Source organism: Myotis nattereri, assembly GCF_964212035.1.
Source record: "Myotis nattereri genome assembly, chromosome: X".
In the NCBI taxonomy this organism is placed as follows: domain Eukaryota; kingdom Metazoa; phylum Chordata; class Mammalia; order Chiroptera; family Vespertilionidae; genus Myotis; species Myotis nattereri.
In genome coordinates this window covers 120,493,389-120,509,063 of record NC_138078.1, presented here as the reverse complement: position 1 = coordinate 120,509,063, position 15,675 = coordinate 120,493,389, and the positions used below count along the sequence as shown (strand labels likewise).

General features: G+C 37.3%; 1 protein-coding gene across 1 annotated transcript; it reads right to left on the bottom strand.

Annotated features, from left to right (window-relative positions):
* Nucleotides 1–2,579: 2,579 nt before the first annotated feature.
* LOC308511806 (olfactory receptor 1M1-like) lies at nucleotides 2,580–3,567 on the bottom strand (the record flags this gene model as incomplete). Its single annotated transcript, XM_081081679.1, is given in 2 exon segments — nucleotides 2,580–3,539; nucleotides 3,541–3,567. Coding segments are annotated over 2 exon segments (987 nt in total).
* Nucleotides 3,568–15,675: the final 12,108 nt, after the last annotated feature.

The window sequence follows — 15,675 nt, the reverse complement described above, 5'->3', positions numbered from 1 at the left end:
TATATGGTTACGTTGAATATGTCAAAATAGAGTATTCTGAAAAGTAGTGGGTAAAGGGTATGTGTGTGTGTTTATTGACTCTGCTATAATTTACTTTAAATCTTAATTAACCAATATCAAATCCTATTGCACTGGCCAAAAAGTTATTCACCATACAGAATCCTATTTAAGATTTTTTAAAAGAAGAATACAAAGGAGGAGGAGAGGAGGAACAGAAGAAGAAAAAGAAGAATCTAGTGCTTCCAGATTTTTTTCAATGTCCAAATTTTTGCAGACTGATACTTTTGTAAAATAAAATAAAAATTTTATGGCAGTATGAAATTCCTCCATGCTTCTAAATGTTCCTCTCAATTTCCTTTTTTTTAATGTTATTTTCAATTACAGTGTACCTTAAATATTATTTTGTATTAGTTTCAGATGTACATTCCAGTGATTAGACATTTATATAACTTACAAAGTGATCATCCCAATAAAACTAGTACCCATCTGACAGTATACACAGTTATTACAATATTATTTACTACATTCCCTATGCTGTACTTTATATCCTTTTGATTATACTGTAACTACCAATTTGTACTTTTTAATCCCTTCACCTTTTTCACCTAGCCTTCCAACACCCCTCCCCTCTGGTAACCATAAGTCTGTATTCTGTTTCTATGAGTCTGATTCTGTTTTGTTTAATTGTTTATTTTGTTCTTTAGGTCCCACATATAACTGAAATCACATGGTATTTGCCTTACTCTGTCTGACTTATTTGACAGTATAATACCGTCTTTGTGCATTCATGCTGTCTCAAATGGTAAGCTTTTCATCTCAATTTTTAAACTTATTTCACCTCAGTCTCTGTTGATCAGTAACAGATAGTTTTTGATTAGCATAGGTCTGCAAACTATACTTTGAGTAGCACTGACTAGACTATTGTGGTGCCCGAGTAACCACAAAATCATTAACTCAGCCCTGAAGGTGTCATGGAATAAAGGTGCTAGATTCATTCAACTTATCCCATTATAATAAAAATTAATCCAATGGGATATATTTTAGCAGTACTAAGTACATGACAAGCCTGAGGTTTCATCCATGATCAAATATTAAGATATTACAGATACAGCATAAAAGGGCCAAGATATCCTATCTTAGCTCCCATACCCACACAAAAATCCTTATGTGTCTCAAGCTCTCAAATTCTTGTGTAACTTTCTTTTGATATATCTTGGACTCTTGGCACCTACCTAGTGTGGCACTTTCACAGATTTCTGTCTTAGAATGTTTTAACCTCAAACATGTTTCATATTGTCAATGGAATAGCTAGGGAGCAAAAGTTAACATACTGTTTCATGGATTGTTTCAATGACATTAAAACTCAGAGAGATTAGTTGATTCATCAATTATTACTCAACAAGTTAGCAGAAGATTTAAAAAAACTAAACTTTCTGTTTTGAAAGATGGAAACTTTTTAAATTCAATTTGGCTTACTGAGCACCTTCTCTGTTCCAGGCATTATTCCAGGCTAGGGCTGCATCTTGGTTAACATCAACGAATATTCTGATAATTATAATTCATTGTGATAGGTGATGCAATAGCAACATAAAGTGCTACAGGAACCTAGAGGAGAGAAGAGAATGACTAATAAAGAATTCACAGAGAATGTAAGAAGAGAAGTGTAACAGGTATTGCAGGGAGAAGATGTAGCATACACAAAGGCAAGAGTCTTGCAAGTTCATAGACGGCTCAAAAAACTTCAGTGTTCAATGTATCTGGAATGTGGAGAGTTTTAAGGATGGTGGGGAAAGTGGACAATGGCTCATACTTCTGGAAATTTGTTAAGTTCAGGTGGTAGAGGATTTTAAATGCTGAAAAAAAAATTTTACTTTGATGAAGAGCCTCTGTAGGGCACAGAACAGACCAAATGACATGATTGTTTTTGCCTTTTTCTTCTACTAGTATATCTTTTACCTTACTTAGTACATGAAAGTGATATATTATTTACCTCATAGTGTTATTGTGAAAATCAAGTTATTGTTTGGAAGTTGTGAACTTTAACAGGGTATTATCTGTAAGATATTTTGAGCTATTATCATCAATTCTTTCCTTCCTACCTTTGTTCCTCTCCCCCTTCCTTCCTTCCTTCCTTCCTTCCTTCCTTCCTTCCTTCCTTCCTTCCCTCCTTCCTCCCTCCCTTCCTTCCTTCCTTCCTTCCTTCCTTCCTTCCTTCCTTCCTTCCTTCCTTCCTTCCCTCTTTTTTTCCTCCCATCAATGATCTAACATGTAAGGTTTAGTAGAGAGGGAAAGGAACACCACCCCAAAATTAGAGAAAAACTATTAAGTACTGACTATATAACCATTACCTTATTTAGAGAAAACTCTGCATGTAAGTGGTGAAGAACTGTGGAATAAAAGAACATTTTTGTTTATGTGTTTGTGCAGAGACAAGTCTAATCTATAGTCTTAGACCTGGATTGGGAGCAAGAAATGGATGGGTAAAAACTTCCAGGGTAAAAACTTTCCCAGTAGCCTGAGGCTTTGGATCTTCTATGTGCTCAGTGAAGTCTAAAAAGTTGATACAGGTGTCTTTAATGTCAAAAATATGTTTTTCTGCTGAATAGTTTCCTCAGTGCTCCTTTCATGTCCTTGTTTCTTAAACTATAGATGAAGGGGTTCATCATGGGAGTTACAATTGTATACATGATGGCAGCCACCTTATCCCTTTCTGGTGAGTAGTGAGAAGAGGGGAGAAAGTAGACCGCAATGATGGACCCATAGAAGAGGGACACAGCTGAGAGATGGGAGCTACAAGTAGATAATGTTTTCCACTTCCCCTTGGCTGAAGGAACCAGAAGAACAGTACAACCAATAAGGGCATAGGAGACAATAATAAAGGCGAAGGGTATAAAGATTACTGCTCCACCAATGACTAAGATTGTCAAGTCGTTAATTTGGGTGTCTGAGCAAGCAAGTTTTAAAATGGGTTCCAGGTCACAGAAGAAGTGTGGGATTTCTCTCTTATCACAGAAAGTCAAGAGGTTCAGCAAACTGAGATGCAATGTTGAGACAAGAATGGAGATGACCCACGGGGTCACTACCAACAGGGTACAATGCTTGGGACTCAGTAATGCAGCATAATGTAATGGATGACAGATAGCAATGTACCGGTCATATGCCATGGCTGCCAAGAGGAAATTGTCCAGGTCCACCAGCAACATAAAAAAGTACATTTGTGAAAGGCATCCTGAAAAGGATATGGTTGAGCTCTGGCTTTGGATGTCTACCAACATTTTGGGGATTGTCGTGTTTGTGAAGCAGATATCAGTGAAGGATAAATTGGCAAGGAAGAAATACATGGGGCTTTGGAGGTGAGCATCATTGATAATGGCCAGGATGATAAGTAAGTTTCCTACCATGGTGACCAGATACATGCACAGTAACAGCATAAAGATGACTTGCTGCTCTTCAGAACCTGCTGAGAGTCCCAGGAGGGAGAATTCAAAGACAGTTCGGTTTCCTTGATGCATGGTTCTACTGTATCTAAAAATGAAAAAGTTCAACTTTACTGTGAAATGGTAACATAACACTAAAGCCATTCAGAGTACACTGTACTAGATTATAAAACTAAATAAGATCTTGGAACCACATAGTCCTGGGTCATATTCTCTGCCTACTAAAATACAAGTTCTACAGGAGTATACATTATATATCTTACTTATTATGTTCAATGCTGTACACCTTGCTAAAGACAGCACCCAGCACATAGTAGGTGCTTAATAAACATTGGTTGGATTTATATAAGAATGACTGAATAAATGAATATTATGGATTTACCACTCACTATCTTCATGACCTTATTATTTGTGCTTTTCTGAGTCTAGTTCATCAATTTTAAAATGTGGGGAATGCACACTTTTTTGGTGAGGATTGCACAGACACATGTAAAATTCTCACATCTGTATTTTAGCTATTGCTGCACAAATAGTAGCTGTTATCATCACTAATTTGGAAAAATCTCAGACTCTGACAGCAAAAAGAAACATTCAAAGAATATATAATCTAGCCTTGTCTTTGAGCAGTTGAGCATTCAATGTGCATGTGATTGTTAAGCTGATCATGTTTCAGTGTTCCAGAGACAAAGATGTCAGTTTCCTTCCAATACCTGATCCAAAATTTAATCTTTAAAGTAATAGGTATTCCTCACAACTTCTTAAACTTCTGTTTTCACATTTCCACAAGGAGAAATTAGTTACGGGCATTAAATACTGCTGAAAAGTCACATAGAAATGTTCGCTGAATTAAACAATACAGAGGTGAAGTTTAATGTCTTTAACAAGGCCATTTAAAGTGGAGTTGACTGGGCATAAGCCAAAATGAAGAAAGTTTAGGGGTAACACTTTAAGAACTAGTGTTTATTATTTGAAATTTGGAGGTTTTATAGTTATATCAGGTGACAACTGTCAGGGAGAAGCCCTCACTTGAAATAAAATGTCATCCTAAATCCAAAACAAAACAAAGTAAAAGAGCTAGAGTTTTTTGAGGGCTTACTATGTTGCAGACCCTCTGCTAAATGCTTTAAGTGGATTTTCTTATTAAGTAGTCACTGCAATCCTTTGGGTTAAGTAGGACTACTAATAAGATGTTTCATTTACAGACAAAGAAATCAATATTAAGGAGATTAAATAACTTGATAAAAATGATACATAGTAGTGTAGTAGAGTTAAAATTCTGAACTCAGTCTGATTTCGGAGCCCTGTTGTTTAACCTCTGTGCTATATTGCCACTATACTGCTTATGCATTCACATTTGTGAAGAGCATCATCTATGTTCTAGGCATATAAGAGTTCGCTGGAAGTCACAAAGTTAGTAAGTGACGGAGCTGTATTTTGAATCTTTATGCCAAAGTATTTTTGTCACCTATATGTAAGTCCATATGAGAGCAAAGGGGCTTATAAAATGTGAAGCTTTGTCTTTGCTTATTCCAAGTTGTTCCTTATCTATGTTGCTGAGGGATCCATTTTACTTACTTGCTAGTTACTCAAAGATCTACCACATCTTCATATCATCTTCGCAGTTTAACACAACTGGACTGACATTGTATAAATTCATGAACTTCTGCTTGTTTGCAGTTTAACTTTGTACTCTGGAAAAAAAAAGAGGTTGGCAGTACTAATGAATAGTTGCAGCAAAATTTCAGGAGAAATGTTGCAGTTATTTAACAACACATTTTTTCTCTCTCAAATACTACAACAGTACTGATTTGCATACTAACAAATACACTAATCATAAATCAAGCACGATCAGGATTGGTAGGACCTCTGCTAGACAACATTTAACCATTTCATATGTACAGAATTTACTGAAAATAATAAACTGACTTATTATGTACATGCAATCTATAGACTTTTCACTAACTCAGAATGTATTAGTAAAGTGTGACAGTCCAGGGGCCATATTGACTACTTCCATTTAATTGCTTGTTCTCATATACTCTCCCCAACCTGGCACTACCTTTTAAAATGAAGAAAATTTTCTTCAGTGTTTAAACCTTTATATTCAAGTTACTAATTTGGCACAATGCTCTTGAAGTGAATGTGGGGAGCAAACATTTATTTGACTTGAAGGCCCCCTTCTATGGAACTTACCCAGATGTTTTGTGGATATTTCCAAAGTTATTCTGGAAAGAAAGAGTTCCACTGCCTTAACTTAAAAAAAAAATCATTGATGTTTCCAGCCACAGATGTGAACCTTTCCTCCTCCTAAATTATAAAAAGACAAAGAAGAGTGTAAGAATAGAACTGAAAACCTCAACTGGTGGTATTGTCTCTGCTGCTGGATTTAGAAAAGGATCACCCTAGGGCTCAGGACACAATCCTCTAGGCTCTTTATTAGAAACCACTCGCAATTCCATCCTCTATGGACTGAGTTCTCCCAACTGGGATATATTGCTATTTACCAATTTCTTGGGATTGTGTATATGTGTACAAACCTATGTACCAGTACCTATTGAAATTTACTTCAGGTAGAAAACTAAAATTAAAATATCAACTTTTGGAGAAAAACATCATTGCTACTAGTTGCCTTTTCATCGCCACATAATATAATAAACTAACTCAGGTGATATTTGAAGAGTATTAATAATGAAAGCAACGCTACAGAATGCTTGTTAGGCACTGCCCTAAGTCCCTTGTACATGTTAACTTAATATATTTTCATAATAAAATTATGAGGTAAGTAAAAATATGATCCCGTTTTCATATATGAGGAAACGAAAACTGAAAAAAGGTAAGGGATTTGTCCAAGGTCATACAACTAGCTGATGTTAGAATTAAAGTTCATACCAGAAACTCTTGTTCTTGATCCCATTGTCTTAACCACTACATTACACTATCTTTTTGTAACCATAGGGGTGCTCTAGCATAAAAACAAAAACAAAAACATTCGGATAACTTGATTATAAATGGCCTCCTCAAACTTCTCTCCAATCATTCTCTCACCCCAGAAATTTCAGCAGAGGTCCTCACCATCTATACAGATCTATCTCCAAATCTAGAGACTGTGGAAATTTTGACTACCCTCTTCTTTCTTAATGTTACTATGGAGGAATATCCGTCCTTTCATTAAAGGCCAATCTCTTCACCTATATCCTGGATCCCTTCCCTTTCTATCTTCCCAGGAGACTTATGCCATCATTTAAATTCTTTCTTGTATCTTTAATCAACCCTTCCCTGGATTATTCTTTTGTGTGTGTGTTTTTTTTTTTTAAAAAAAAAAAAACATGGTATAGTCTTTCCTATGTTCAAACAAACAGACAAGCAAACCTCTCTGGATCCTTTAGCCCCATCAGTTACTGAACAATCTCACTCATACCATTAAAAACAAATTTCTTGAATTGTCTACATTTCTGACTCCATTTCTTCACCTCAACCCACTGCAATCTGTCTTCTGCCCCCACACAACTCCACTGAAATAGCTCTTGATAAGGTCACAATGACACTCATGTTGCTAAATCCACCCTTTTTGACAACTCAACAATATTCACCTCAGATGATCACCCTCTTTCTTGATGTTCTCTATTTCCTTAGGTTTTTAGAATCCTCACTCCCCTGGTTTTTCGTCTATCTTTCTGACCATTTCTTCAGCTCCTCTCATGGCTCTTCCATATTACCTTTAAATGTTTATTGTGATGTCACAGGGCTTTTCTTTTCCCTCTCTACTGTTTGACTTAAATAAAATTATGCACTTCAGTCACTTCAATTACCATATTAAAGCTGATGAGTCTGTTTCCTATCTTTAATTTAGCTGCTGCTTCTGCACTCCAGCAGCTATTTGTTATATCCACTTGCATATCTTACAAGCACCTCAAATTCAGTTTCCAAAACCAAACTCATTATTTAGCCACCCCAGTGCCTGAAACCAATATTGGCCCTTCTCTATTATTCCTTACCTCAAGCAAATAAAACATTATCAAGTTTTGTCATTCTTGATATCTTCCATCTTTTTTTTCATAGATCCCATTATTAAAGTCCTGTAGATTCCCCTTTCAAATATCTTTCAAATGTATTTACTGCTTTCCATCACTGTATTCCAAGCTACTGTCATGTTTCTGTATCGACGTTTATTCACTCCAAACATCTCTAGGCTAATACTTTTCAGTGACTTCTTATTCTCTTACTTTAAGATCTAGATTTATTAATGTAGCTTACGATGCTTGGCCTTCTGAATCCTCTCTTTTGCTACTCTCCCCTTCTTTCAGGTCCTTGTAAGCCCAAGTTTTGTAGTTCCTTCCTGCTTGATTGTTTTAATATGCTTATATTTACTGTCTGGAAGGCTAACTGATATTCCTACTTTGGGTCTAAATTGAAATGCTCCTTCTTCAGGCCAACCTTTCTGACCTCTCTAGACTATGTCAGACCCTTGCAGTGACATCTCATAACCACTTGTACTTCTCCTATGATGAGCATTTATTATAACTGCTTATCTTTCCTGTTGTCCTGCAAATTCTATGTCAGGAACTAGGTCTATCTTTTGCTGTATTCCCAATGCTTAGCAAAATACCTGACAAATACTTGGTACTTAATAAATTGTGAATAATTTAATTAATATAAGAATATAAATTATATAGATAGCAATTAATTTTGAGTGGCAGTAGGGACATGGAAGACTTTAAAGGGAAATGACTTTTTAAATAAGCCTTGAGGAATGAAAAGGGTGTAGAAGCATTTTAGCAATTTGAAACACCATTTGTAAAGATATAGAAGGGAAAATATGAGCCCTTGAAATACAAGATGTGTGTAGTAACTTAGAGTTGTCCAGTGTGCCTATAGCACAGGAGAGACTGGTAGATGAGATTAGAAGGTGTAAGTTGGGTATGATTGTGAATGTCTTTGTGTATACCAATCTGATTAATATTTGACAGCATCTAAGAAAAACAGCAAGTATAATTTTTTTGTTGGAGAAAATTCAGAGTTCAGAGCAAACTAACAGGTACTAGGGAATGACTAACAACAGAAATACAAAGCAATATGGCTATATATAACTATTCCTTTCCTTTGTGGTTTCATTTCTCTATTTGGAGACTCTGTAGATACCTGATTTCCTATTTCTAGTGACCATAGAGCATGTGTGGGGTCTGCCTGAATTTCCAAGGCATTAGAAAAATGGCCAAGTATAAAGATAGAGGAATGAGGAGTTGTGTCACTCTCTTGCAGACCTTTCAGCACAATTCCCCAGTTCAGTAGAAAAGTGACATCTCTCCATGCCCCTTGTGTATTCCTTTTTCAGTTTGATAAATATATCACAACTTTCATTGGATTTTCCATTTTTTCAGGAGTCTTGGATTTTCCTAGAGGAGATTTAGAAGTCTTTAGGCAATTGGTATTCAATATTGTAATGTCTGATGTTTTTAAGAGTCATATTTAGAAACAGAGTACACCGGCACTGACCTTTTCTTTGACTGGCTGCCTATGCAAACGTCATAGCAAATGCATTTAGGAATTGCTCATTCGCGGGGGCTGTTCAGAGGCAGGAGAAAGAAAGTGTCATGGGAAATGACAACAGGAGCAAAGCAGTACAGAAAAGAGCAGGGGCGTTCAAACATGATGAATGGGATCATTTTTGCTTGAAAAGACTGCTAGTTTACAGGAAGTATGAAGGATAGAAACACATAAAAAAAAGATTGATGCTTCTTGATTTGGAGGATAGATCCATGGACCCTTAAATTATTAGTTGAATATTTGTTTATTTTGACACAGAGGACTGTAAACACAGCCATGATTTTAAATTAAATTAAATTATCTCTACATTCCCTTATCACTCTGACATTTGACAATTCTATGATTTCTAATTGAGTATTTTTATGCATCTTGTGGTGGAAAAGTGATCATATATGACTAGAAGATGGGTAGTAGAAATAGTACAATTTCTTTCCAACTAACAGAGTGGGTTTTGTGTATGTATTTTGATGTATAATTCATGGTTTCCCAATTTCCATCTTAGAGAGAGTTTGTGACAATAAAATTACATTCTGCCTAATTGGTTCGCCTATACTATGTGTGTGGGTAGTGGGCCTAGTATAGAAGAGTGTTTTAGCTAAAAGAGACCATCTGGAGGTGGTAGTACAGGTAGGCTCCTGTTTGATATGGGGAAACTGGGAAAGGGGAGATGAAGATTAAGCATAGTTTTAAATTATGTAATTAATAAAAGTTTTAGGAAAACACTGGGAACAGTTATCAGCTTGTCAACTAAATCAGAGACACTCTCTAGTTATACCCTCATTGACATCTTGTTCAAGGTGGACCACCATACTATCCTTTTCTCTATTGTTTCACTAATGGGAGAAGGAGGCAGTATTAAAGTTCTTCAGGATTAAGAAAATGAAATAATGTGAAAGAAGCAGCCAATAGGTTTCCTCTCTCCTCTAATTCTCATTCAAATGGCAGCAGGGGTCCAAGGATGCAATGACTGCCCTTCTTACCTTCTTCTTTTCCTCCCACATAAACATCTTTAACAGCAAAATTTTAAAAGCAGAAAAAAGGAAACACTGAAAGGAGTGGAAGAGGAAGGGCTAGTTTGCTATAGTGTCCCTGCTCCATCCAACTATTACCTTTTTGTTGGAAGCTACAAAAGGCATACACTGAGTCATAGAGGGTCTATTGAAGGGAGGTGTGGTTCAATGGTTGAGTATCGACACATGCACCAAAATGTTGCTGGTTCGATTCCCAATCAGGGCATATGCCCAGGTGGCAGGCTCAATCCCCAGTAGGGGGCATGAAAGAGGCAGCCAATTGAGGTTTCTGACTCATCAATGATTCTCTCTCTCCCTCTCCCTTCCTCTCTCTCTAAAATAAATTAAGTATCTATAATTTAAAGGGGGATACACTGGAACATAGAGGGTCTAGTGAAGGGAGGCCAGGAGAGAGATATTTTGGCATCAAAATTAAACCACATAGCTTCTATTGTTGCAGAGAATCATTGCACCTGGTTTCGCATTTTACTATTCAGCATGTTATGTTTGGTGCTTAAGTGATATTTTGCCAACCCGTAGTTCTTATGCGTCCCCATAACATCAAATTATTGTGTTAGTGACAAGAAATGCAGGAAAGTGAAATTTAGAACACAAAGCACAAGTAATCAAATTGGGACTCAGACGCAGCTATATGAAACACACAAATTAGTTAGGGAAAGCACATACTTACTTGCACAATGACAACTCTGCATCTCAAAGTAGTGTTTTCAAAACAGCAACTAAACAAAGGTAAACTATAGAATACAAAGTAAAGTAATTGATTAGTCAGAGTTAGTTGGATTTTTACCATAAAAGGTTTCTTGTGTAAAGCATAAGTTCTGGAAAAGTGACAGTACCCACACCAATAATTTCTTCATAATCAGTTGATCATTGAGACTTTTTGTCTAGTTGATGCTTTTATCTCCCTAGAAATCTTGCTAATTTCAACTGTTGGAATTATTGGTCTATGTTCAGTAATATTTATTGTTACGTTGGTTTTTGAAGACAGCTGGCAAGAGAACAAGATGCTTTTAAGCTCTTAATTGGCCTAGGAAAGGATAAAATTTGCCACTTGAAGCGGGAACAAGTGTATAGTGTACTTCTTCCCTAAGAAGATACACAGTTGGTGGAGAATGGGGATCTCTCTGATTTCCAGTTGTTTAGACAGTGTCTAGAAATATAGAATTGAAATCTGAAATATACAGTAAGAATCACAGTGACCCAGATTTTTAGCAATCCTTAAATCTCTGTTGAATTCTCTCAGAACTAACCTAGGGCATAGGTCTCTTGGAACCATAGCCAAGTACTTAGAGGAAAAAGTCTATTGCTGGGGAACAAGATTTCCGTGTCCCAAAACTGGCTTAAAATCTTGTTTTCAGTGTAACTTTCCACATATTACTCCCGTAATATGAATGTTGGATTTATTATCTATTAAACACGAAGGAATTCCTTTCCTGGCTATGTAATTTGATCCCAGCAGTTGACTTTAGAACACAACAATCTTCATATTTACCACATGATGGTTTAGAAAGGTAGTAGGAAAGAACAAAGTTAGAAGGATCTCAATACCAGATATCAAGCTGTATTACAAAGCCACTGTTCTCAAAACAGCCTGGTACTGGCACAAGAACAGACATATAGATCAATGGAATAGAATAGAGAACCCAGAAATCGACCCAAGTCATTATGCTCAATTAACATTTGACAAAGGAGGCAAGAGCATACAATGGAGTCAAGACAGTCTCTTCAATAAATGGTGTTGGGAAAATTGGTCAGATATATGCAAAAAATGAAACTAGATCACCAACTTACACTATACACAAAAATAAACTCAAAATGGATAAAGGACTTAAATATAAGATGGGAAACCATAAAAATACTAGAAGAATCCATAGGCATATCAGACATATGTTGTAGCAATATCTTTACCGGTACAGCTCTTAGGGCAATGGAAACTAAGGCGAAAATAAACAAATGGCACTACATAACAATAAAAAGTTTCTGCACAGAAAAAAAGCCCACTGCATTGGAGAACATATTTGCCAATGCTATCTCAGACAAGGGTTTAATCTCCAAAATTTATAGGGAACTCATAGAATTTAACAAAAGGAAGATTATACAATCCAATCAAAAAATGGGCAAAGGATCTAAATAGACACTTTTCGAAAGAGAACATACAGAAGGCTGAGAGGCATATGAAAACATGCTCAACGTCACTAATCATCCAACAGATGCAAATCAAAACTGCAATGAGGTACCATCTCACACCTGTCAGAATGGCTATCATCAACAAATCAACAAACGACCAGTGCTGGAGAGGATGTGGAGAAAAAGGAACCCTCGTGCACTGCTGGTGGGAATGCATATTGGTGCAGCCATTGTGCAGAACAGTATGTCAGTTCCTCAAAAAATTAAAAATGGAACTCCCATTTGACCCAGTGATCCCACTTCTGGGAATATATCCCAAGAAACCATAAACACCAATCAGAAAGGACATATGCACCCTATGTTCATAGCAGCACAATTTACCATAGCTAAGATTTGGAAACAGCCTAAGTGCCCATCAGCAGATGAGTAGAGTAAAAAACTGTGGTACATCTACACAATGGACCACTATGCTTCTATTTTAAAAAAGGAGGAACTTTTTTGCAACAGCATGGATTGATCTGGAGAGCATTATGCTAAGTGAAATAAGTCAGTCAGAAAAAGATAAATATCACATGATCTCACTCATATGTGGTATATAATGAACATAAACTGATGAACAAAAATAGATCCAGAGACTAAGAAACACTGAACAGACAGTCCAACCTCAGAAAGAAGGCAGGGAGGGGTGTAAGAGATCAACCAAAAGACTTGTATTCATGCATGTTAGCATAACCAATGGACACAGACACTGGGGCAGTGGAGACTTGTCCTGGGGGGAGAGAGTGGCGGGGGGGGGGGCGTGGTCAATCTGGGAAAAAGGAGACATATGTAATAGTTTAAAGAATATAAACAAAGGTAGTAGAAAAACAAAAAAGGTAGTAGGATGGAGAGGCAATTGCTGGGATTTGAATGATTGAAAATGTAGGAGTGTTTCAGTGAGTTCCACAGTTAGGTAAATTTCAAGGGGAATGTGATTGTAGATTCTACTAATTCAAGGGTTCTGCCTGACGCTGCCTCTTTTCTCTATCAGTTTATTACATTTGTGGACTGAATTGTGTCATCTCCACCCCCCCCCCACACACACACACACAAATTCATATATTGAGGCCTAACTCCCAATGTGGTGATATTTGTATACTGAACCTATTAGGTTTATATGCGGTCATGAGGGTGGGATTTGACCAAGATGGCATTAAAACCCTCATTACGAAGAGACACCAGAGGGCGCTCCTCTCTCTCTCTCTCTCTCTCTCTCTCTCTCTCTCTCTCTCTCCCCCTCTCTCTCTCTCTCCCTCCCTCCCTCCCTCCCTCCCTCTGCTATGTAAGGACACAGTGAGAAGATGATCATCTGTAAGCCAGGGAGAGAGCTCTCACTAGATACTGACCATGTTGGCACCCTGGTTTTACACTTCCAGCCTCCAGAACCGTGAGAAAATAAATGTCTGTTGTTTAAGCTAGCCAGTGGTATTTTTTTATGGCAGCCTGAACAGACTGAGGTCCTAAAACAGGACCTGTCATATAAAGAAATGGAATCTAATACTTTCAATGTGAGTTTATGTTCTTGAGAATCCATTACAGCCTGGATTTTTTCAGTGGGGCAATACAAGTTATTTGTTCCATTGTTATAGTGAGGAACTGGGCTTGGTTACCCTCCTTTGGCAACTTTCCCCACCTCCCCACACATACACACTCCCTCTCACACCAATTGTGCATTTCTTCCTCACTAGTTTGTTTTTTCTTCATGTTTTCTATCCTCACTCATGAAACAAAGAAACTGTAGGATTTTATAGCAGACTTCAAAACTATTTTTTTCTCTTCAAGTGTGACTTTGATGAGCCTAATTATCATCTTTTCCTCCTCCGTGGGTTATATTTTGGATTCCATAATATATGGCCACCATGTAACCATGTATTTGCAGCTCTATTCTCAAATTGTGTTAAGGGCTATGAGCTCTTTTTTTTAAATTTCATTATTGATTAAGGTATTACATATGTGTCCTCATCCCCCCAATTACCCCCCCAACACCCCTCCACTCATGCTCTCACCCCCGCCCCCCCCCCGGGTGCCTGTGTCCATTGGATAGGCTTATATGCACAAATACAAGTCCTTTGGTTGATCTCTTCCCCTTACTCCCACCCTCCCCTACCTTCCCTCTGAGTTTTGATGGTCTGATTGATGCTTCTCTCTCTCTGGATCTGTTTTTGTTCATCAGCTTATGTTGTTTATTATATTCCATAAATGAGTGAGATCATGTGTTATTTATCTTTCTCTGATTGGCTTATTTCGCTTAGCATAATGCTTTCCAGTTCCATCCATGATGTTGCAAATGGTAAGAATTCCGTCTTTTTTATAGCAGCATAGTATTCCGTGTGTAGATGTACCATGGTTTTTTAATCCACTCATCTGCTGATGGGCACTTAAGCTGTTTCCAAATCTTAGCTATGGTGAATTGTGCTGCTATGAACATAGGGGTGCATATATCCTTTCTGATTGGTGTTTCCAGTTTCTTGAGATATATTCCTAGAAGTGGGATCACTGGGTCAAATGGGAGTTCCATTTTTAGTTTTTTGAGGAAACTCCATACTGTTCTCCACAGTGGCTGCACCAGTCTGCATTCCAACCAGAAGTGCACAAGGGTTTCTTTTTCTCTGCATCCTCCCCAGCATTTGTCATTTGTTGATTTGTTGATGATGGCCATTATGACAGGTGTGAAATGGTACCTCATTGTCGTTTTGATTTGCATCGCTCAGATAATCAGTGACTTTGAGCATGTTTTCATATGTCTTTCAGCCTTCTGTAAGTCCCCTTTTGAAAAGTGTCTATTTAGGTCCATTGCCCATTTTTTATTGGGTTATTTATCTTCCCTGTAAATGTTGGAGATTAAACCCTTATCAGTGATAACATTAGCAAATATGTTCTCCCATGCAGTGGGCTTTCTTGTTGTTTTGTTGATGGTTTCCTTTGCTGTACAGAAGCTTTTTATTTTGATGTAGTCCCATTTGTTTATTTTCTCTTTAGTTTCCAATGCCCTAGGAGCAGTATCAGTGAAGAAATTCCTTCGGCATATGTCTGGGATTGCCTGTGGATTCCTCTAGTATTTTTATGGTTTCCTGTCTTATGTTTAAGTCTTTTACCCATTTTGAGTTTATTTTTGTGTATGGTGTAAGTTGTTGGTCTAGTTTCATCTTTTTGCATGTGTCTGTCCAATTTCCCCAACACCATTTATTGAAGAGACTGTCTTGACTCCATTGTATGCTCTTGCCTCCATTGTCGAATATTAATTGGGCGTAGTGGTTTGGGTCGATTTCTGGATTCTCTATTCTATTCCATTGACCTATATGTCTGTTCTTGTGCCAGTACCAGGCAGTTTTGAGAACAGTGGCTTTGTAATACAGCTTGATATCTGGTATTGAGATCCCACCTACTTTGTTCTTCTTTCTCAGGATTGCTGCAGTTATTTGGGGTCTTTTTTAATTCCAGATGAAATTTGGAAAGTTCGTTCTAGGTCTGTGAATAATGCCATTGGTATTTTAATG